The sequence below is a fragment of the Nesoenas mayeri genome (genome assembly GCF_963082525.1).
Source record: "Nesoenas mayeri genome assembly, chromosome: 12".
NCBI classification, from domain to species: Eukaryota; Metazoa; Chordata; class Aves; order Columbiformes; family Columbidae; genus Nesoenas; species Nesoenas mayeri.
This window is the reverse complement of record NC_137547.1, coordinates 18,897,271-18,914,956: the sequence shown is the minus strand read 5'-3', so window position 1 is coordinate 18,914,956 and position 17,686 is coordinate 18,897,271. Positions and strand designations below refer to the sequence as shown.

The following is a 17,686-nucleotide window of genomic DNA, read 5'->3' as shown; positions in this document are numbered from 1 at the left end:
TTTGTCAACTCTTATAAATAAATGTTGCTTTTTGATTTTTTGGAGCTTCATTTTCTTTCTGTTAACTGATACAGGCTGATTCCAAGAGGTTAGATCACATCCAAGAAGCCAGAAATGTGCCCCATTTCTTTCTTCAACCCAAAGGGTTGAAGCTGAGCTCATGGCAGGAACCAGAGACTGGCTTAACTTCTGTACTAAGGACAACAGCCTTGGTATCTGCAGCTTGAATGCACTGCAACAAGATGCTGAAAAGCAACAGCGCTGATGAGACAACTGGAAAGTTCCTCAGCAACCCTGATGATCATGTGGAATGAAGCTGGAAGAGCAGAGTTTACAACCACCCCAACAACCAGTATGTGTTTATCACTGCAGAGTGAAGTTCTTCCTCAGACAGTTCAGTTGTGTGTTTGGATACAAAGCTGCTGAGCTGCTTCCCAGCTACTCAAGGAACTGGGGCTGAGCGGCTCTCAGCAGTTTCCAATGCTGGTGCCAGGCAGCTCCGGCAGCACCAGCAGCGGCCGGGCAGCAGTCTGTGCCCTCCCAGGGAGCAGGGCTGGTGGGCACATCCCGCGTGCCCGAGGACGTGCAGCGGTGGAACCCGAGGTGCAGGGACTGCGCTGGCCTGTGGGCCCGAACACACAGCGGGTTCCTGTCGCACACAGCACGGCCGCTTGGCCCAGGGAGCTCCTGCTGCTGTGTCTGCAGACTGAGAGCAGTGGATGCCCTTGAGCCACCCCTGAAGGCTCTGCCCAGAGCCCAGCAATGTGAAACACAGTCTGCTGCTGGCATTGCTCCTGGACTTGAATGAGGCTGCTTGTGTTCAAGACGGCTGCTCTAAAGGCTCATCCTTTCTGATGGAATGTGTCCTGTTACAAAGCATTCCAGAGGCTACATTTAGGAGTAGCATTTTTTGAAAAATAAAGGGTATGACAAATAAGGGTCTGATTGGTCCCTGACTTCTGCATTATTCACTGATTGAGGGTAAGCTGCCACATGTTCTCTCTTAAAATTAAATACCAAACAGCATTCAAGAATTCCACTTACCAGGTATGTAACAGTGTCCCCAGATTCCACAAGTTTGTCTATATAACTGGAGTAAGTGTTGCCACGTATAGGTCATGATTGTGCATCTCTACCAAGTGTGTACAGGCAAGGCTGTAGGGATCTCAAATCCCATTTGTTTATTTTCTTCTTTTAACTAAGATTGGCAGAGTTGGCAGAAACTGTTTTGCACTGGTAACATTTTCAAAGCAGCTGCTTCTTTGGGATTCTTGATGGGACACGAGTTGAGAGATTTTGCAGATCCTGTATTTGAAAAACAAGTAATGAGTAGAACAAAGGAGGATTGAAGAGAAATGTTTGGAAAATAGGATAGTAAATGAAGGGGAAAAATAAAGGGCGTTGGTATTGGCAACAGTGTAGTGCCACAACTCACAGCTCTGTACAAAGGGCAGGAGCCTCGGCCACCTGCCAACACTCTGCCCCCTGAGCAGCCCAGGTTAACGTTGACTGGGGTTACCTGCAAGGGCTGTAAAGCACACCTGTGCAGGTACACTGAGGGAGGTTGGAGTAAAGGTCACAAGCACAGTCCTAGTGCACAGGGCTACTAGCTGCATACTATGTGTGCTGAACTAATTTAAGGACTGTGGGTCTTTATGGCCCACTCAGGTGAAAACAAAGGTGCAAGCAGTAAATTAATCTGTGCTGTCTTTGACATCTGAGAATTCTCGTGATATATTATAAAATTGCAAAACAGCCTTTCTGGGGCAAGAGCTACTGAGGCGTGCCAAAAAAAAAGGCCCAAAGTTCACGTAGAACTAACACAAGACCTTTATTCAGCTTTCTCTTCCCTCTTTTTCATGTCATGCAACATTGATAGATGTGAAGCCCATAAACCCTCCTCATTTTTCAGAGGCATTAAATGTAGAGTTCCCACCCACAGACTTTAATATTGTTCCCATGCTACAAAAGCTGAGGAACCATCTCGTTAGTGTTGAGAAGCTCTCTAATTCTTTTGTTAGCTACCAAGCAAGCATCGATTTGTCTCACAGCCTGAGTATTGCTTTTGCTAATCAGCGGTTGCCTTGCGTAACACGTACATGTAACATGGTATATAAGGCAACAGGCTGCGGGGGTAAATATGTGACTGGCTTGAAAATGGCAACTGGAAAGGACGCGTTGCTGCTGTCGCTGATTCTGACTGTTGGGGTCACGGCGCTTGTAGCTACCGGTGAGCTTGGGAAGGGATTTTACCTATTGCCTTCTGTAAGGAAATAGAGCCCGTGGCAGCTTGTTCACCTATGGGAACCCCAGCTGTAGCGGAGGAGCTGGGCAAACAACCTTGCTGAATGGAAATTACGTCTGAAGAGCAAACATTCTCGATTTCTTTTTGTGATCTGCTTTCACTCATTTGTCTTACTTGACTGATTTTGCAAATAAAGAAATCAGCTTCCTGTCTCAACATCTTGTCTGCTGGGGCAGCGCAGACCACTGCACCACGTCTGTAATTTGATATAGAGAACTTTCACACTAATGTTTAACAAATGTTACCTAAATGCTAACAGTATTTGTACATGGCAGAGCATTTTTCGGAATGTTAGAAGGTTTTCCTTTTAGCTGTACATACAAAGTTCTGGAATGTATTTTGTGTGTTCACAGCTCTTTTCTTATTGAGACCACCCAACTGGACTTTTAACTAACAACATGGATCAAAAAGAGTTAAGATCTACATGCAATTACTGATGTGTGTGGATAGTAAGACAATTCATCTGATATACCTGAGGGAGATTATACATGGAAAACAATCAGAATGAAGGCTGAAATGACGTCAGCTATACTGATTTGAGTTTGTTGAAACAAAAGGTGTTTATTTAAGCAGCTAAAGCTCTTAGAAATCTGGCAATTACTTACAAATAGACCAATTATTTTGTGCTCACGTCCCCCAGGACACAATGCAGAGCAACCAGAAGTGGAGACCAAATACGGGAGAGTCCGAGGGTACCGCTTCCAAGTGGACGCAGCCGAGAGGAGTGTGAATGTCTTCCTGGGGCTTCCTTTTGCTAAGCCGCCAGTTGGGCCACTGAGGTTTTCTGAACCCCAGCCACCTGAGCCGTGGAAAGGAGTCAGAGATGCCACTTCCTACCCACCAATGTAAGACAACAACACAGCCAGGGATCTTTGTAAGACTCGTACATGGTATGCAAGTCCAGGACACTGATGTGTAGGGCAATCACAAGCCACAAAGATACATTCCTTGCTGCCATCTCGTTGCCACCTGTGACTGTTACAATGAATGCATTCCTAAAGATACCTCTATAAGCTGCTCTTTTTATGAAAAGCTCTTATCTGATGGGCATTAGTGACAAACTAATGTGGACCAGCACTTTGCTAATGATGTTCATGTTTTGGAGCATTTGGTCATTGCTTAGCAATGTATAAGAGCTGTGTAGCTTTGGAGCAGAAACAGAAAGAAGCTGAGGAAATGTTGGAATAAAACATTCAAAGAACAAAATGTGGAGCGAGTCACATGCTTCACAGGACACATAAGCACTGCAGAGCATTTCTAGTCTATGTTGTAAATATCTTTTCTGCATTTGTGCTACTGCCCTTGTTTAGTGTCTCAAGCCCAAGACCCACCATTACAATACAAAAAGCCATTGAAGATGCAAAATAGTTAACTTGCATTTTCATTGAAGGAATTTATAGCCACAGGTAGTTGCAGGTATATTTCTGAAACGCTTTGAAACACAAAGTTGTATCTGCATGTCCCTGTGTGCTGCCATAGATTGTGACTCATTTTTACACATCTCCTTAATGTAAGCTCAAAGGAAGAAAGTAGCTTGAAGGTGAAAAAATATTAAATGTTTTCTGTTGCAAACAATCTGGAAATGTACTAGAGATTGGTTTCTGGTTAGCACTTTACTCTGGTAGTACAAAAAAGCTACACTTCCTAGTTTTGTGGTTTTAGTTACTTATTTCTCATTTATTCAGGTGTCTACAGGATAAAGAAAAAGGAAATTTAATTTCGTACCTTGTTACTAATAGAAAAGAAAAAGTTCATCTCCAAGTGTCTGAAGATTGCTTATACCTAAACGTGTATACACCCGTTGCTACAGAAAAACAGGAGCTGCCGGTAAGCAAAACTATTATAAAACCTCTAGCACAATTATTGTACAGTAAACCTAGAAGCTGTACTATCTGCAGACTTACAGCTGCAGTTTGATGATCAAGTTACATACAATATTTTGGCTTCTATTTAATTTTTATCACTGGGAGCTCTTATCCGTGCTGGGTTGTCTCTGGTTTTGTCTTCCCAGGTCTTTGTGTGGATCCATGGAGGTGGATTCGTTGGAGGAACAGGTTCATCCTACGATGGTTCAGCATTAGCGGCCTTTGACAATGTGGTGGTGGTAACAATTCAGTACAGATTAGGTATTCTTGGATATTTTAGGTAAGACATCTTATTTCTGTTTTTTGCGATTTCCTCAATTACGTGTGCAGAGCCTCGGTGAAGAGCCGTGCAGGACACTTGCTTATGCAAAGAGACTATACGTTTCTTAGTTGCATATGCAACAGTTGGGAACAATTTACATGTCCCAAGTGAGCTTCGTTCTGTTGTTGTTTGGTTGCTACTTTAAGCTCAATGCTTTCTGAGCCATTTATGTTTTTAGTTGTGTAGAGAATGGCAGCTGATTTCTTATAGCACAGATTATATTTTTCTCTGCCTTTTTTCTTGCACTGAGCATTGAAACAAATCTATTCTCTGCAGCACTGGTGATAAGCACGCGCCAGGTAACTGGGGCTATTTGGATCAAGTAGCAGCTCTTCGGTGGATTCAGGAAAATATCAGGTATTTTGGAGGAGATCCAGGATCCGTCACTATTGTTGGAGAATCTGCAGGAGGAATCAGTGTTTCTGCTCTTGTAAGTTCACAGTGATAATTAATTTTAATTACTTAGGGCAAAAAAACCAAACCAGCTTTCATGTTCATTTTTAGTACCTACATGAAAAGTCAGAGAGAGAAAAGGGATGGTTTAATGGTAAATGACACATCATAGTCAGAAAGTCCTGAGTTGGAAGGGACCCACGAGGATCATTGAGTCCAACACCTCGGTCTGTAATAGGATGTGATATCAGTACAACCTCTGATTGATGAAAATGTTCTTATCACACCCAAATCTTGCCGTTCAGACCCAAAATGTTATTCCTCATCTACTAAATTAAATTCTGGTGGTTTGTTTGTTTGTTTGTTTTTCTGTAGGGCCAAACCCCCCCCAAAAATCTTTCTGATAAAAGTTCTTTAAGAGAACGTATTGCCTTTTTCCTGTTTGCTTTGACAGTCACTTGTGCTAAGTTATCACAGCTGAACCTGTTGTGCATTTTGTGACCTGGGATCAGAGCTGAGATCAGAGGTTGCACAATAAGAGTGTTATGGCATTTGTTTTCAAAATGTTTTAAATGGCAATTCCTGAGAGTGAAATTCTAAGTCAGTGGTCAGAACAGAATGCTTGTCATGCTTGTTCTTGCTTTGTTATAGATCTTATCTCCCCTGGCAAAGGGTTTGTTCCATAAAGCCATTTCAGAGAGCGGTACTGTAAGCTGGCGTTTGTTCACTGACCATCCTGAAGAAGAAGCAAAAGTCGGTACTTCGTGGTAAATTTGATTATTTTTCCAGATAGTTTTGCACAGCTTAAACTGTGTATTCCAAAATGTAGAAACACTTGTGGGTTTTTTTCTCCTGAAACTACCACCACTGTCGTTAAAGACAGTATTTCTGCGTGCAAATAATACATGTTTAATGATGCTTTGCTTTTCATATTTCCAAAAATTGTCAAATGTCTGAAAGCAAAAAACTAAGGAAGTGAAGAGAGAAGGCAGGGAAGGAGTGTGAAATGTAAAGCAATCCTAGAACATGTATTGTCATCCGGAAAAGTAGAGCTATGATTTTTGGCAGGAAAATGGCACCAGATTCTCAATACTCTTCTCCTTCCCTCTTTTTTGATGCCTGTTATGTGCAAGTAAACAAGACTTTATCCATTCTGTTTATATTTCAAACGAAGAGCTGACTTCCTTCCTTCCGCTCAGCCCCAGTGTGGAGGGTTCTGAGGGCTCCCTGCTCTCTGCCTCTGCAGCTGGAACGTGTCCGGCTGCACTGGTCCTTGTGCAGAAGTTCAGACTCCCCCTGCTGCGCTCTCAGGCTGGCGGCACACGGAGCCTTCTATGGGAGCAGGTGAAGAGTGAGTGTTTTCCTTGATTTCAGAGAGTTGCTGCTGCCTCTGACTGTGAAAAACCCAGTTCAGCTGCAATCGTTGAATGCTTAAGGGAAAAAACAGAAGAAGAGATACTACAAATAGCACAAAAACTGGTAGGTGAAACTATACTTACTGGGTTTAAATGACTTTTCCAATTTAGTCCTAACAGAGCATGCTATTTGCGTGTTGCATATTAGGGGAACTTGAAGTGAGTGAAAGATGTGACTTTCTAGACCTTTGCAGGCTTTGACAGCATTGCAGCTGTGCTGTAACTCACCTGAACAATGTCAACAGGTGACTCTCCTTTCATTCTGCGTGCACCTTGAGCTACTTGTGTTTTGCTGCCTTGCTCTGCCAGGGGAAGGAGAAGAGTGTGTACATGTCACAGTTTCTCCTGGAGAACCTGAAAATTAATTAATATACTATATTATATTCTACTTAGAAGTTCCTATCACAGTGCTGGTTTCCATGTTCCTTTCCAGTTTCAACACAGAAGTTAGTTTTTCCACTACTGCTCCACACATCATAGTAGGATTGAACTCCCTAAGAAGAGATGCAAATTAAACATCATGACCCGTGGTTCACTAACAATGAAATATAATGCTGGTCCGCACAGAATCTTCTGCCTAGTGCAGAAAATCTGTCAGAGAAAGTGTAGTGATGCCTTGAATACATTGTTTCCAATATTTTCACATGGCACTGTGTTTTGTTTTGCTGTGGAGCTGCACTGAAAATCTGAACGTTTTTTCTAGAGCTAACATGTTTGTTGTTTGGTCTTTTTTTTTTCTCCAGTCTTTACTATCTGCCTTTACATCTGTAGATGGGGTATTTTTTCCAAAGAATCCCATGCAATTACTATTTGAAAAATTGATCAATCCAGTCCCATATATAATAGGAGTAAATAACTGTGAATTTGGATGGGATATGCTTAAGGTAAGAGACATGTAATGTCATTATTTCTACATAATTTCAACATAAGGTTTTCTACTAAATATGATTCTCTGTATCATGTAGACTTTGAAAATTCCTGCTACTGCAGATGGTCTCGATGAAAATGTTGCACGTCAACATTTACAGGGATTATTAGCAATGGAAATTAAGGTAAGAGACCATTTTCAAAACAACCCAGTACTGCTCTTTCACTTGTTTGGTTCTATGTTTGTATATTGTATATATAGGGTATATTTGTACAGGTGACACACTCAGTGCTGTTACTCTTGATAATATTCATCACCGTTATAACAAGAATTTTTCTTGTTCATTTCAGGGTGTTACTTCTGAAGTTGTTGATCGAGTATACAATGAATACATAGGGAATGCAGCAAACCGTATTCAGGTGCGAGATGGTTTTCTTGATGCACTTACAGATGCTTTGTTTGTTTTTCCATCCATTGAAGTGGCCAGATACCATAGAGGTGAGTCTCTTAGAAGAAATGTAGAGTTCCACCTGAGGTGTGATTATGGACACGGCTTGTGTTTTCATTTTATCAAAATAGCTTGTAATCAAAGTTTATCCTCTTTGATGGCAGGTAGTTTCAGCTCTCAAACTAACACTCTTCTGTACATTTTCTACCAGATGCTGGCAACCCAGTCTACTTTTATGAGTTTCAGCATCGACCCAGTTCAGTGACAGGGGTTGTACCAGAGTTTATAAAAGCAGATCACGGAGCTGAGATTGCCTTTGTGTTTGGAAAGCCATTCTTAGCTGGTAATGTATCCATGCTTACTAAAGTCGTCCTTTTAAAACATCCTTATTATTAATTTTACTTACAGGAGTGGCTTTTAGAATAGACTTTCTTAGAATCATTGAAATCAACATAAGCATTTTCTGTCTTTAGCAGTAGTTACTTTCCATGAAATCATCCATCTGCACTTCTCTCTTGGAGCTCTACTGACTAAAACTCCCGTAGCTCAGAGGGACAAATACAACTGAATACGGTCTATTAGATTTGATAGAGCTGCTTCTTTTTTGATTATTTAGTTTTTAACGTTGCCATATTATGTCTCACTTTGCAGGGAATGCTACAGAAGAAGAAAATAAGCTTAGCAGAAATGTTATGAGATACTGGACTAACTTTGCTAGAAATGGGTGAGAATTGCAATGCTAATTACAGCTCAAGTTTTGTCTGTGCCACCTGAACCATAACAGCAATACTTACATGCTGGTTCCTAAGAATTTGGCAGTCAGAGCACAAGTGACAGGTAAATGAAAAGCTAACTGTTCATTACCTTATTTCCAGAAATCCCAACGGAGAAGGATTGGTCCATTGGCCTCAGTACGATCTGGACGAAGGATACCTGGAAATAGACCTCATGCAAAAGGCATCAAAGAAACTGAAAGAACGCAAAATGGAGTTTTGGACACAGCTCTTAAAAGAAATAGTGGATGAAAGGGGGGAACACAGTGATTTATAAGAGTGAGGGCGGGTAGAGTTTGCTTTTAAAACTCAGAGTAAACTCAGACAAAATTAGTTTGTCAGGATGCAGATTTTATTAACTCTTCTGAGTCCTTATGTAATTTGTTGTCATGATCACAGTGGAAGGAGAGAATCAGGGGAAATTTGGAATGTTTGCAGGACTGAAAATCACTATTTAATGAAGCAAGGAGAGAAAACGCACAATCTTTCAGGCTCAAAATAGCATGATATCTCATCAGTGCATAACAAAAGTGAATAATGCTCCTGTGAGAGGCAGGAATGAGAGGGGAATTGGGAAATCTACTGAAATCTGTAAGAAATGTTCTATACAGAAAATATCAGAAGTATCTGAAGATGTTACATGTTTATTCCCCTCTTCTTTCAGAAGCAAATGGTCAGGTGTTATTTTTATAGGGTCTTTCCACTTCCTTTAATTGGAAATAGCTTGTAGGGAGCAGAGCATCCACCAAAAAGCTCTGTGAGATGAGCTTGACATCTCTGCTTGTTTTCTTGTTTTGTCAACTGTTATAAATAAATGTTGCTTTTGATTTTTTGGAGCTTCATTTTCTTTCTGTTAACTGATACAGGCTGATTCCAAGAGGTTAGATCACATCCAAGAAGCCAGAAATGTGCCCCATTTCTTTCTTCAACCCAAAGGGTTGAAGCTGAGCTCATGGCAGGAACCAGAGACTGGCTTAACTTCTGTACTAAGGACAACAGCCTTGGTATCTGCAGCTTGAATGCACTGCAACAAGATGCTGAAAAGCAACAGCGCTGATGAGACAACTGGAAAGTTCCTCAGCAACCCTGATGATCGTGTGGAATGAAGCTGGAAGAGCAGAGTTTACAACCACCCCAACAACCAGTATGTGTTTATCACTGCAGAGTGAAGTTCTTCCTCAGACAGTTCAGTTGTGTGTTTGGATACAAAGCTGCTGAGCTGCTTCCCAGCTACTCAAGGAACTGGGGCTGAGCGGCTCTCAGCAGTTTCCAATGCTGGTGCCAGGCAGCTCCGGCAGCACCAGCAGCGGCCGGGCAGCAGTCTGTGCCCTCCCAGGGAGCAGGGCTGGTGGGCACATCCCGCGTGCCCGAGGACGTGCAGCGGTGGAACCCGAGGTGCAGGGACTGCGCTGGCCTGTGGGCCCGAACACACAGCGGGTTCCTGTCGCACACAGCACGGCCGCTTGGCCCAGGGAGCTCCTGCTGCTGTGTCTGCAGACTGAGAGCAGTGGATGCCCTTGAGCCACCCCTGAAGGCTCTGCCCAGAGCCCAGCAATGTGAAACACAGTCTGCTGCTGGCATTGCTCCTGGACTTGAATGAGGCTGCTTGTGTTCAAGACGGCTGCTCTAAAGGCTCATCCTTTCTGATGGAATGTGTCCTGTTACAAAGCATTCCAGAGGCTACATTTAGGAGTAGCATTTTTTGAAAAATAAAGAGTCCGACAAGAAATATTTGTAACAAATTAATGTTTTCTTCTCCCACTTTATCTCCATAAAGCAGGAGCCAGCTAAGAATCATTAAAACCAGGGAACAGAGGATTTTGCTAGAACTGGCCGTACGGTATCGCTCAGCGAGTATCCAAGCTGAGGGAGCCTGGACAAGAGGAGCCGTGAGCTTCAGCAAACTAACTGCGGTTGGTCCTCACTTTTTTTTCTACTATGTCACCAACATCACACCCACCTATGCAATGACTAGTAAAATGTAAATGTTCATTATGTTTTTGTAGCTGTCTGTAAGCTGATTTCCCATATACTAGTTTTTGTAGGAGTAATGAAACATTTTTTTAGAAAATTCAAGTGATTTTATTTTGCTCATAGGTATATGTATAGAGTAACATTAGCATCACCACTATATATATATTAAAAAAAAAACCATTTAACAGAGTAGAATACCAATAATTTCCTCATCAGGCAATTATGATCTGGCAGACAAACACTGATTCACCACTTCCAGTAAGTGAGAGTTCTCCAAAGCAGCTGCTACACGTTCTTTATCAGCAAGCTGTTTATTAACTGTGCAGACAAAAAACACAACACAAGAAACCAGTCAAAACCTTGCTATGCAGGGTCTTTGTTAAAGCATTTTACATGGAGACACATATCACTCTGTTGCTATGTCACCCAGGTAGACCTGTAATTCTGCAGCTGCCAGGGATGCTGCAGAGTTGCAGTCTTGAGTCACAGCTGGCACATTATCACAGGTTGAACCACAAAGCTGTTTGTGGTCCAGCAGCACCTGTAGCTGTAATGCAAGAGGAAATTTCCCCCCAGCCTCTCCCCATTTTCTGAGTCCTCCAGAACCCAGGCAGATCCATGACCAGCTGAGAGCACAGGCTGCCTGAGGAGATGGCAACAGTACAGTACAGGACATTCCAGTGTCATCATTACATGTTGCTGTTCCGTTACATCCCCAGAAGCTGATGCACGTCAAGTCCCAGAGAGTCAAGAGCTGCTCTGCAGGTGTGGGAGTCTCTCTCCCCTCTCATCTTCAAAATTAAAAAACCCAAAGAAAACCACAATCCAGAGCATTAAACACCTTACCTGCATGCTCAGAGGCATGTGTTCCTGGTGTTATGTGAACATCCAGCTTAAAAGGCATCACAAAAGAAAAAGAAGACAAAGTCAACAGTACATTGGAAGCTCAGGTTCAAGCTATTTGATGATAAAAATAAGACAGTATCAAAAAGAGGGCAAAAAGAGTATTCTTGCCAACGGCAGTTACTGCATAGAGCAGAATGAAGTCTAAACTCGCAGACTGTTGTGCATTCCCATCTGCTTAAGCCTCTCTGAGCCAGGGCAGCAGCCTCCCCTCCTCCCGTGCTGCAGAGCACTGCAGGTCACTGCCCCCGCGACCCCACTCGCCCTGACACCGCTGTCATGGACCCGCCACTCTGCATCCACATTTCAGCGCACGGCCCTCTCTGCTTCCAGAGCGTTCCCCTCACCCGCAAGAGCAAAACCACTCCAGTCAGTTTTCACGAGTTAGGTAGCGCCTTTCTTTTTTTCTTTGTAATTTTCATTAGAGCAATTTGATTACTCACCTTAAACCTCTCAGGCAGCGATCTGATCAGTTTTACTTTTATGGAGAGGCCGATCAGGGTCGCCATGCTGCAGTGAGGAATGGTGGGAGTGAACTCCACCGCCACCGTGCTCTGCGCGTCGTTCACCTGGGGAAACCAAACACTCATGGACCAACCGCCCCGGCCGTACCCAGCCCAGCTGCAGGCACCTGTGGGAAACGCAGCTCGGAGCTGCACCTTGCCGCTCATCGTCTTCTTCACTGACACTGTCAGATACCATGTTGAGCTGCAGCAGACCGCGGTACGAACGTCCCTCAGCGCTAGAGAGCAGCAGCTTAGTCCGTCAGTGCGGGCTGTGCCCGCGGCCCCGCCCGCGTTTAACCCCCGCGGCCCCGGCGGCTCGACGGGCGCCCCGGGCTCTCACTTTCACTCGCACTTGCTCCACGACGTTCAGCTCCTCCAGGGTGAGCGGGTGCTCGGGGTCGTTAATGGAGCGGATGAGATGTGCCGCGTTAAGGAAAGCGGAGCGGAGCTGCACGGCCCGACCCGACCCGGCCCTGCCCTGCGGCCCCGGCCCTCCCCTCCCGGCAGGATATCGAAGATCTCCCGGTCGTCGATGGAGTCGGGCAGCTCCTCGTCCTCCTCCCGCGCCGTCACCGGCCGCTCCCCCGAGCGGCGGTAGATGAGCGGGTTGGCGTTCTCCAGCGGCGCCCCGCCGCCCGGGCCCGGGCCCACCATGGCTGCGGCGGCGCTGCCGGGCGGAAGGAGCCCGGACGCCGTTCGGGGCCGCACCGGGAGCGCAGGCGGGTGCTGGGCGGTGCTGGGCCGGCCGGCGCTTCCCCGTGCGACAGCGCGCTCGTGCGGGCGCGGGGCCGCCGGCGGGCGGGACCCGGGGAGCGCGGGTTCGCTTGTCGGGGGCTCCGAGGAGCGGGTGGGGGCAGCGCGGAGCGGGTCGGGTCTTGCACAGTTTAAACTGAACTCCACTTGGGCTCAGCGAGTTATAGCTGTCAGGTACTAGATTCATAATGTCTGGCTTTATGTTCTGTACATTCCAGCTTCACTGAATGCTCAGCAGGGGCTGAGTAGAAAGCCAAACCGACCCTCTTTAATTGCAGACTTGCAACGCTTCTACCATACAATCATGAGGTAAAATGTAATTGTGAGCTGTTATAAAATTGTGTGTCTATAAGTGCGATACTTGTGTGTATTTTTCAGCTATGGAAATCAAGAAAGGTAACAGTGTATTGAAGTATAAAGAGGCAAATATAATCATGTGGCATGATTGTTTTTTGATTGATCCCTGACTTCTGCATTGTTCACTGATTGAGGGTAAGCTGCCACATGTTCTGTCTTAAATGCCAAATGGGATTCAAGAATTCTACTTGCCATCTATGTAACAGTGTCTCTAGAGTTCACAGGTTAGTCTGTATCACTGGATTAAGTGTTTCCACATGATTGTGCATGATTGTGGATCCCTACCAAGTATCTACAGGCAAGGCTGTAGGGATCTCAGATCCCATTTGTATATTTTCTTGTTTTAACTAAGATTGGCAGAGTTGGCAGAAACTGTTTTGCACTGGTAACATTTTCAGAGCGGCTGCTTCTTTGGGATTCTGGATGGAACATGGGCTGAGAGATTTTGCAGATCGTATATTTGAAAGACAAGTAGTGAGTAGAACAAAGGAAGATTGAAGAGTAAGGCTTGGAAAATAGAAGAGTAAATGAAGGGGAAAAATAAAGGAAAAGCAAATAGGAAAGGACAGAGTGTAGTAAAATGAGTGAAGATCGGGATATAGAAAATAAATTGCTGATGGAGAGAATTAAAGTTTTTTTCAGCAAAAGGAGAGAGCAGCAAGCAGAGTGCCCAGCGTTTGGTTTTGTGGCAAAGGACTCCTGCAGGTTGCAGGTCACAAGTGAGCTGAGGTGTGTGTGCCCATGGGATGGAAGCTGCGACACAAGCAGGGATTCTCGCTGTTCCACACTGCGTGGAGAAAAAAACAAATAACAGAAAACAAGAACAAAGTCTCCCAGTGAACTGTGGGTCTTTAGGGCGCACTCAGGTGAAAGCAAAGGTGCAAGCTGTAAATTAATTTGTGCTGTGTGTAACAAGTGAGAATTCTTGTGATATATTATAAAATTGCGAAACAGCCTTTCTGGGGCAAGAACTACTGAGGCGTGCCAAAGGAAAAAGTAAAGGCAAAGCCCGAAGTTCACGTTTTGCTAACATGAGCCCTAAGTTACGTGGGCAGAAAATCGCTTTTATTTCTATTCAGCTCTCTCTTCCCTCTTTGTCATGTCATGCACACAAGCCTCCTGATTTTCAGAGGCATCAAATGTACAGTTCCCACCCAAACACTTTGATATTGTTCTCGTGCTACGAAAACTGAGGAATCATCTCGTTAGTGTTGAGAAACTCTCTAACTCTTGTATTAGCTACCAAGCAAACATCCCTGAACACGCAGGACTGATGGCAGGTGGAGCAGGAAAAGTGAGATTTTTCTGGTAGTGTTTTTGTCAGCAAATATTGTGTTGTAAGAAGAAAAATCCCTCAACGTTTTCTTCGGCCAAAGCACATTTTTCAGGAGTATTGTTTGGGGGTGGCTCTTGGTGGCTATATGGTGTGTTCCTTACCTTGAGTCGTTAATACCAAGACAAAGTAAACAGGTGTGATAAGGTAAAAGTGGAGTTCCCTTCCTGGTCTCTTGACTGTGTAGTGTGAGGAAACCCTGACGCCGCCGGCGGGCGGGACCCGGGGAGCGCGGGTTCGCTTGTCGGGGGCTCCGAGGAGCGGGTAGGGGCAGCGCGGAGCGGGTCGGGTCTTGCACAGCTTAAACTGAAACTTCGCTGGGGTCAGCGACGCTGCAAAGTGTCTGTGAGGGACCTACGAAGTGGCCTTAGTGTTACGGAGCATAGGTAAATTAAACTGCACGTTAAATACAAAATGTTATTGATTAAAATTATTTCCTTCTTCTTTTAATTAATTTGAAAAGTCAAACTGTTGTCGCTAAAACTGCGAGTGCATTACCCAGGTACGTGATTGCCAGTTTGCTCTCAGATAGGAGATGCTGCTTTACCACAGAGTTGCGCAACTCTGCATGCTAGATTAAACTAGCATGCCCGAAAGGAATTCCACGGGATATTTGTATGTAAAATGTAACAAAACCTTATCTTATCTAGTACACAGTTTCATCTATCTAATGTATAGTCATAACATTGAGTTGAAGGATATGCTGTAATTTTTCACTCTTTCAGCTTGTTATTTCTATACAGGTGTGAAGTCTCTGGTAGTCTCTGGTGGTCTTTTGGGGAATTAATACCCTCACCCACATTGTTCATACCTGGTATTGAGTCATCTCAGGATATAATTCTGCTGAGCAGTCTTTACAAAGTGTCAATTAACAATTAAACAAAACCCCTATAGAAGGTTTTGGTATTTGTAAGGCATTAGGCATGCCGGCTTAAAAGAGCTTTTAAACTTCAACAAAACTGTATATAAAAAATGCTGCAAAGAAAGAAACTGGAATGATGGAGTGTAATGATGACATCTTTTGGCTTCATACACGCCTTTATAATAGGATTAAAGCACAAAAACCTGTCTAAATGTACTGTATATTATCTGATTTAGCTCCTTCAATACGTTTGATTTCATTTTGAAAAAAAATATCTGTATAGGGTTTGTTTGTTTGTTTTTCATACCTGCTGCGTTAAGTCATGGTCAGGGGTAGGAAGATGTGAACACGCACCCCAGGCAGAGGGCAGCAGGAAGAAAAGAGGATTTGAAAGGAGGTAAGGCTTGCTGCTTCAAAAGATGTTGCAGCTAGAATAAAAGACATTTGTTGTGGTTCTGTGGCTGGGCACCACCTTACAGAGGTGGTGTTGGTGGTGTCCTCAGGTGTCTCTTTGCAGGAAGCTGGACCAGATTGGGCTTGCCCCCAGCAAGTTCTGAAGATTACTGATATTTACACATCTCCTGGTATTTCAGATAAGGCACGCAAACTGTCTGTGAGCAAAGTTTCAATTTATTTCTGCTTTCACTTTGGTTTTGTATTATATTATGTTAATGTATAGATTACATTGGCATCAAAGGTCACATCTTAATCTAAACCTTTATCATAGAATCATAGAACAGTTTGGGTTGGGAGGGACCTTCAAAGGTCATCTAGTCCAACCTGTCTGCCATCAGCAGGGGATCTTCACCCAGATCAGGTTGCTCAGAGCCCTGTTCAGCCTGGCCTCGAATGCCTCCAGGGATGGGGCATCCACCACCTCTCTGGGCAACCTGGGCCAGTGTTTCACCACCCTCATAGTAAAAAATATCTTACTCATGTCCAGCCTGGATCTCCGCTCCTTTAAGACCATTACCTCTTATCATAACATACTGTACTAAAAAGTCTGCCCCCATCTTTCTTACAAACCTCTTTTAAGTACTGAAAGGCCATAAGAAGGTCTCCCTTGAGCCTTCTCTTCTCCAGGCTGAACAACCCCAACTCTCTCAGCCTGTCCTCACAGCAGAGCTGTTCCAGTCCTCTGGTCATCTTTGTGGCCTCCTCCGGCCCCTCTCCAACAGGTCCATGTCTTTCTTGTGCTGAGGGCTCCAGAGCTGGATGCAACACTGCAGATGGGGTCTCACCAGAGCAGAGGGGCAAAATCACCTCCTTCGGCCTGCTGGCCATGTTCCTTGTGATGCAGCCCAAGATACGATTGGTTTTCTGGGCTGCAAGCCCACATTGCTGACTCGTGTCCAATCTTTCATCCCCCAGTACCCCCAAGTCTTTCTCTGCAGGGCTACTCTCAATCCCTTCATCCCCCAGCCTGTATTGATACTGAGGTTGCCCTGACCCAGGTGCAGGACCTTCCACTTGGCCTTGCTGACCCTCCTGAGGTTCACATGGATCCACTTCTCAAGCTCGTCCTGGTCCTTCTGGGTGGTGCCCCATCCCTCAGGTGTGTCAACTGCACCACGCAGCTTGGTGTCATCTGCAAACTTGCTGAGGGTGCACTTGATCCCACTGTCTATGTTACTGATGAAGACATTAAACAGTACTAGTCCCAGTACAGACCCCTGAGGGACACCTTACATTGAAGTTTCAATTATTGAATGTTATTTTGGATAATAACTTTTGTTGGTAAGCATCATTTCTCTGTCTATTTAGGAAATAGAAAGTTGACTGAGCTGACTTATGAAGTTGTTGGCTGAGTTTAAAAGTGTATTTTGTTTGTTTGTTTGTTGTTCTTTAATTTGATAAGGAGAGTTCAGTTTGGCAGCACAAGAAATATGTATTCATTCAATTTCACTAATGGAAATTGTTCAACTAAAGTAGCCTCATGGAATCATGTCTTGTCCATCCATTTGCTCCCTGCCTCGCATATATGTGCATGGATAGAGATATAGATAGACATACACAAACAGGTGCACACACCTGTTCCCATTTTGAACTCTGCTGGTTTTAGACTGTCTTTAGTCCACAAGAAGAATCAACAAAAATCCCAAGGCTATTCATATTTGACTGGAACAAAAATAACTGCAACAGAAAGGATTTTCCAGAAAGACTTGAGGGAAGTATGAAAAATAAGAGGCAAGTTATGTTCTACAATGCACATTTGCACAGTTCCAGGTGAAATTCCTGAGAAACTGGCACACTTTTCCAAGGCTATCGAACCCAGACACTCAGGAGCTATATACAAAATAGCAAGTAGATCTGAAAACCTTATTTTAGCCATCTCATTTGCAACCCTTTTTGTTAAAGATTACCTGACTTACTGTACTGTACTTACTGTACTGTAACTGATACTGTACTGTACTGATACAGAGGACACATACCTCTGTATCCCAAGCAGGATGAACTTACATGATGTGTGGTCTGTGGTGAAGTTGGCTTCACAGGTTCTGTGCGTGTCCGTGCTGAGGTGAATTAAGTGAAAGCAGTACAGAGGAGTCCCAAGTGGTGGCTTTGCAGTTGAGGGATGACACCGGTCATCCAGGAGATGTGAAACAATC

General features: G+C 44.2%; 3 protein-coding genes across 3 annotated transcripts in view; 2 read left to right on the top strand and 1 right to left on the bottom strand.

The window, feature by feature from the left end:
• Positions 1 to 2,157: 2,157 nt before the first annotated feature.
• On the top strand, positions 2,158 to 8,666 carry LOC308044791 (fatty acyl-CoA hydrolase precursor, medium chain-like; the record flags this gene model as incomplete). The annotated part of the gene is made up of 14 exons (XM_080351661.1): positions 2,158 to 2,230; positions 2,946 to 3,150; positions 3,991 to 4,132; positions 4,317 to 4,450; positions 4,769 to 4,922; positions 5,537 to 5,638; positions 6,260 to 6,364; positions 6,495 to 6,545; positions 7,044 to 7,184; positions 7,266 to 7,352; positions 7,519 to 7,666; positions 7,828 to 7,959; positions 8,268 to 8,340; positions 8,492 to 8,666. The coding sequence occupies 14 exons, from the start codon at positions 2,158 to 2,160 to the stop codon at positions 8,664 to 8,666; spliced, it is 1,722 nt and encodes a 573-aa protein (XP_080207787.1).
• Positions 8,667 to 10,484: 1,818 nt separating this feature from the next.
• On the bottom strand, positions 10,485 to 12,451 carry LOC308045160 (cytosolic iron-sulfur assembly component 2B-like). Its single transcript, XM_080352266.1, has 5 exons — positions 12,285 to 12,451; positions 12,113 to 12,192; positions 11,710 to 11,835; positions 11,210 to 11,255; positions 10,485 to 10,681 (listed from the first exon to the last, which is right to left on the bottom strand). The coding sequence occupies exons 1-5, from the start codon at positions 12,424 to 12,426 to the stop codon at positions 10,584 to 10,586; spliced, it is 492 nt and encodes a 163-aa protein (XP_080208392.1). The 5' UTR covers positions 12,427 to 12,451; the 3' UTR covers positions 10,485 to 10,583.
• The window catches only part of LOC308044790 (uncharacterized protein), a gene marked incomplete at both ends in the record, with an annotated part of 55,772 nt that continues 50,510 nt past the window's right edge, over positions 12,425 to 17,686 (top strand). Inside the window, one exon of the mRNA XM_080351660.1 lies at positions 12,425 to 12,699. Within this exon, the coding sequence (XP_080207786.1) occupies positions 12,425 to 12,699 (275 nt within the window). The remainder of the gene's footprint in view (positions 12,700 to 17,686) is intronic.

What these genes read in the sequence shown, in the direction of transcription:
- LOC308045160 (XM_080352266.1), bottom strand. Translation starts at nt 12,426, where the DNA reads ATGGTGGGCCCGGGCCCGGGCGGCGGGGCGCCGCTGGAGAACGCCAAC. An exon ending in CGACGACCGGGAGATCTTCG is followed by an intron (nt 12,193 to 12,284) that starts ATATCCTGCCGG and finishes TTAACGCGGCAC; the next exon opens with ATCTCATCCGCTCCATTAAC. An exon ending in TGGAGCAAGTGCGAGTGAAA is followed by an intron (nt 11,836 to 12,112) that starts GTGAGAGCCCGG and finishes TGGTTTCCCCAG; the next exon opens with GTGAACGACGCGCAGAGCAC.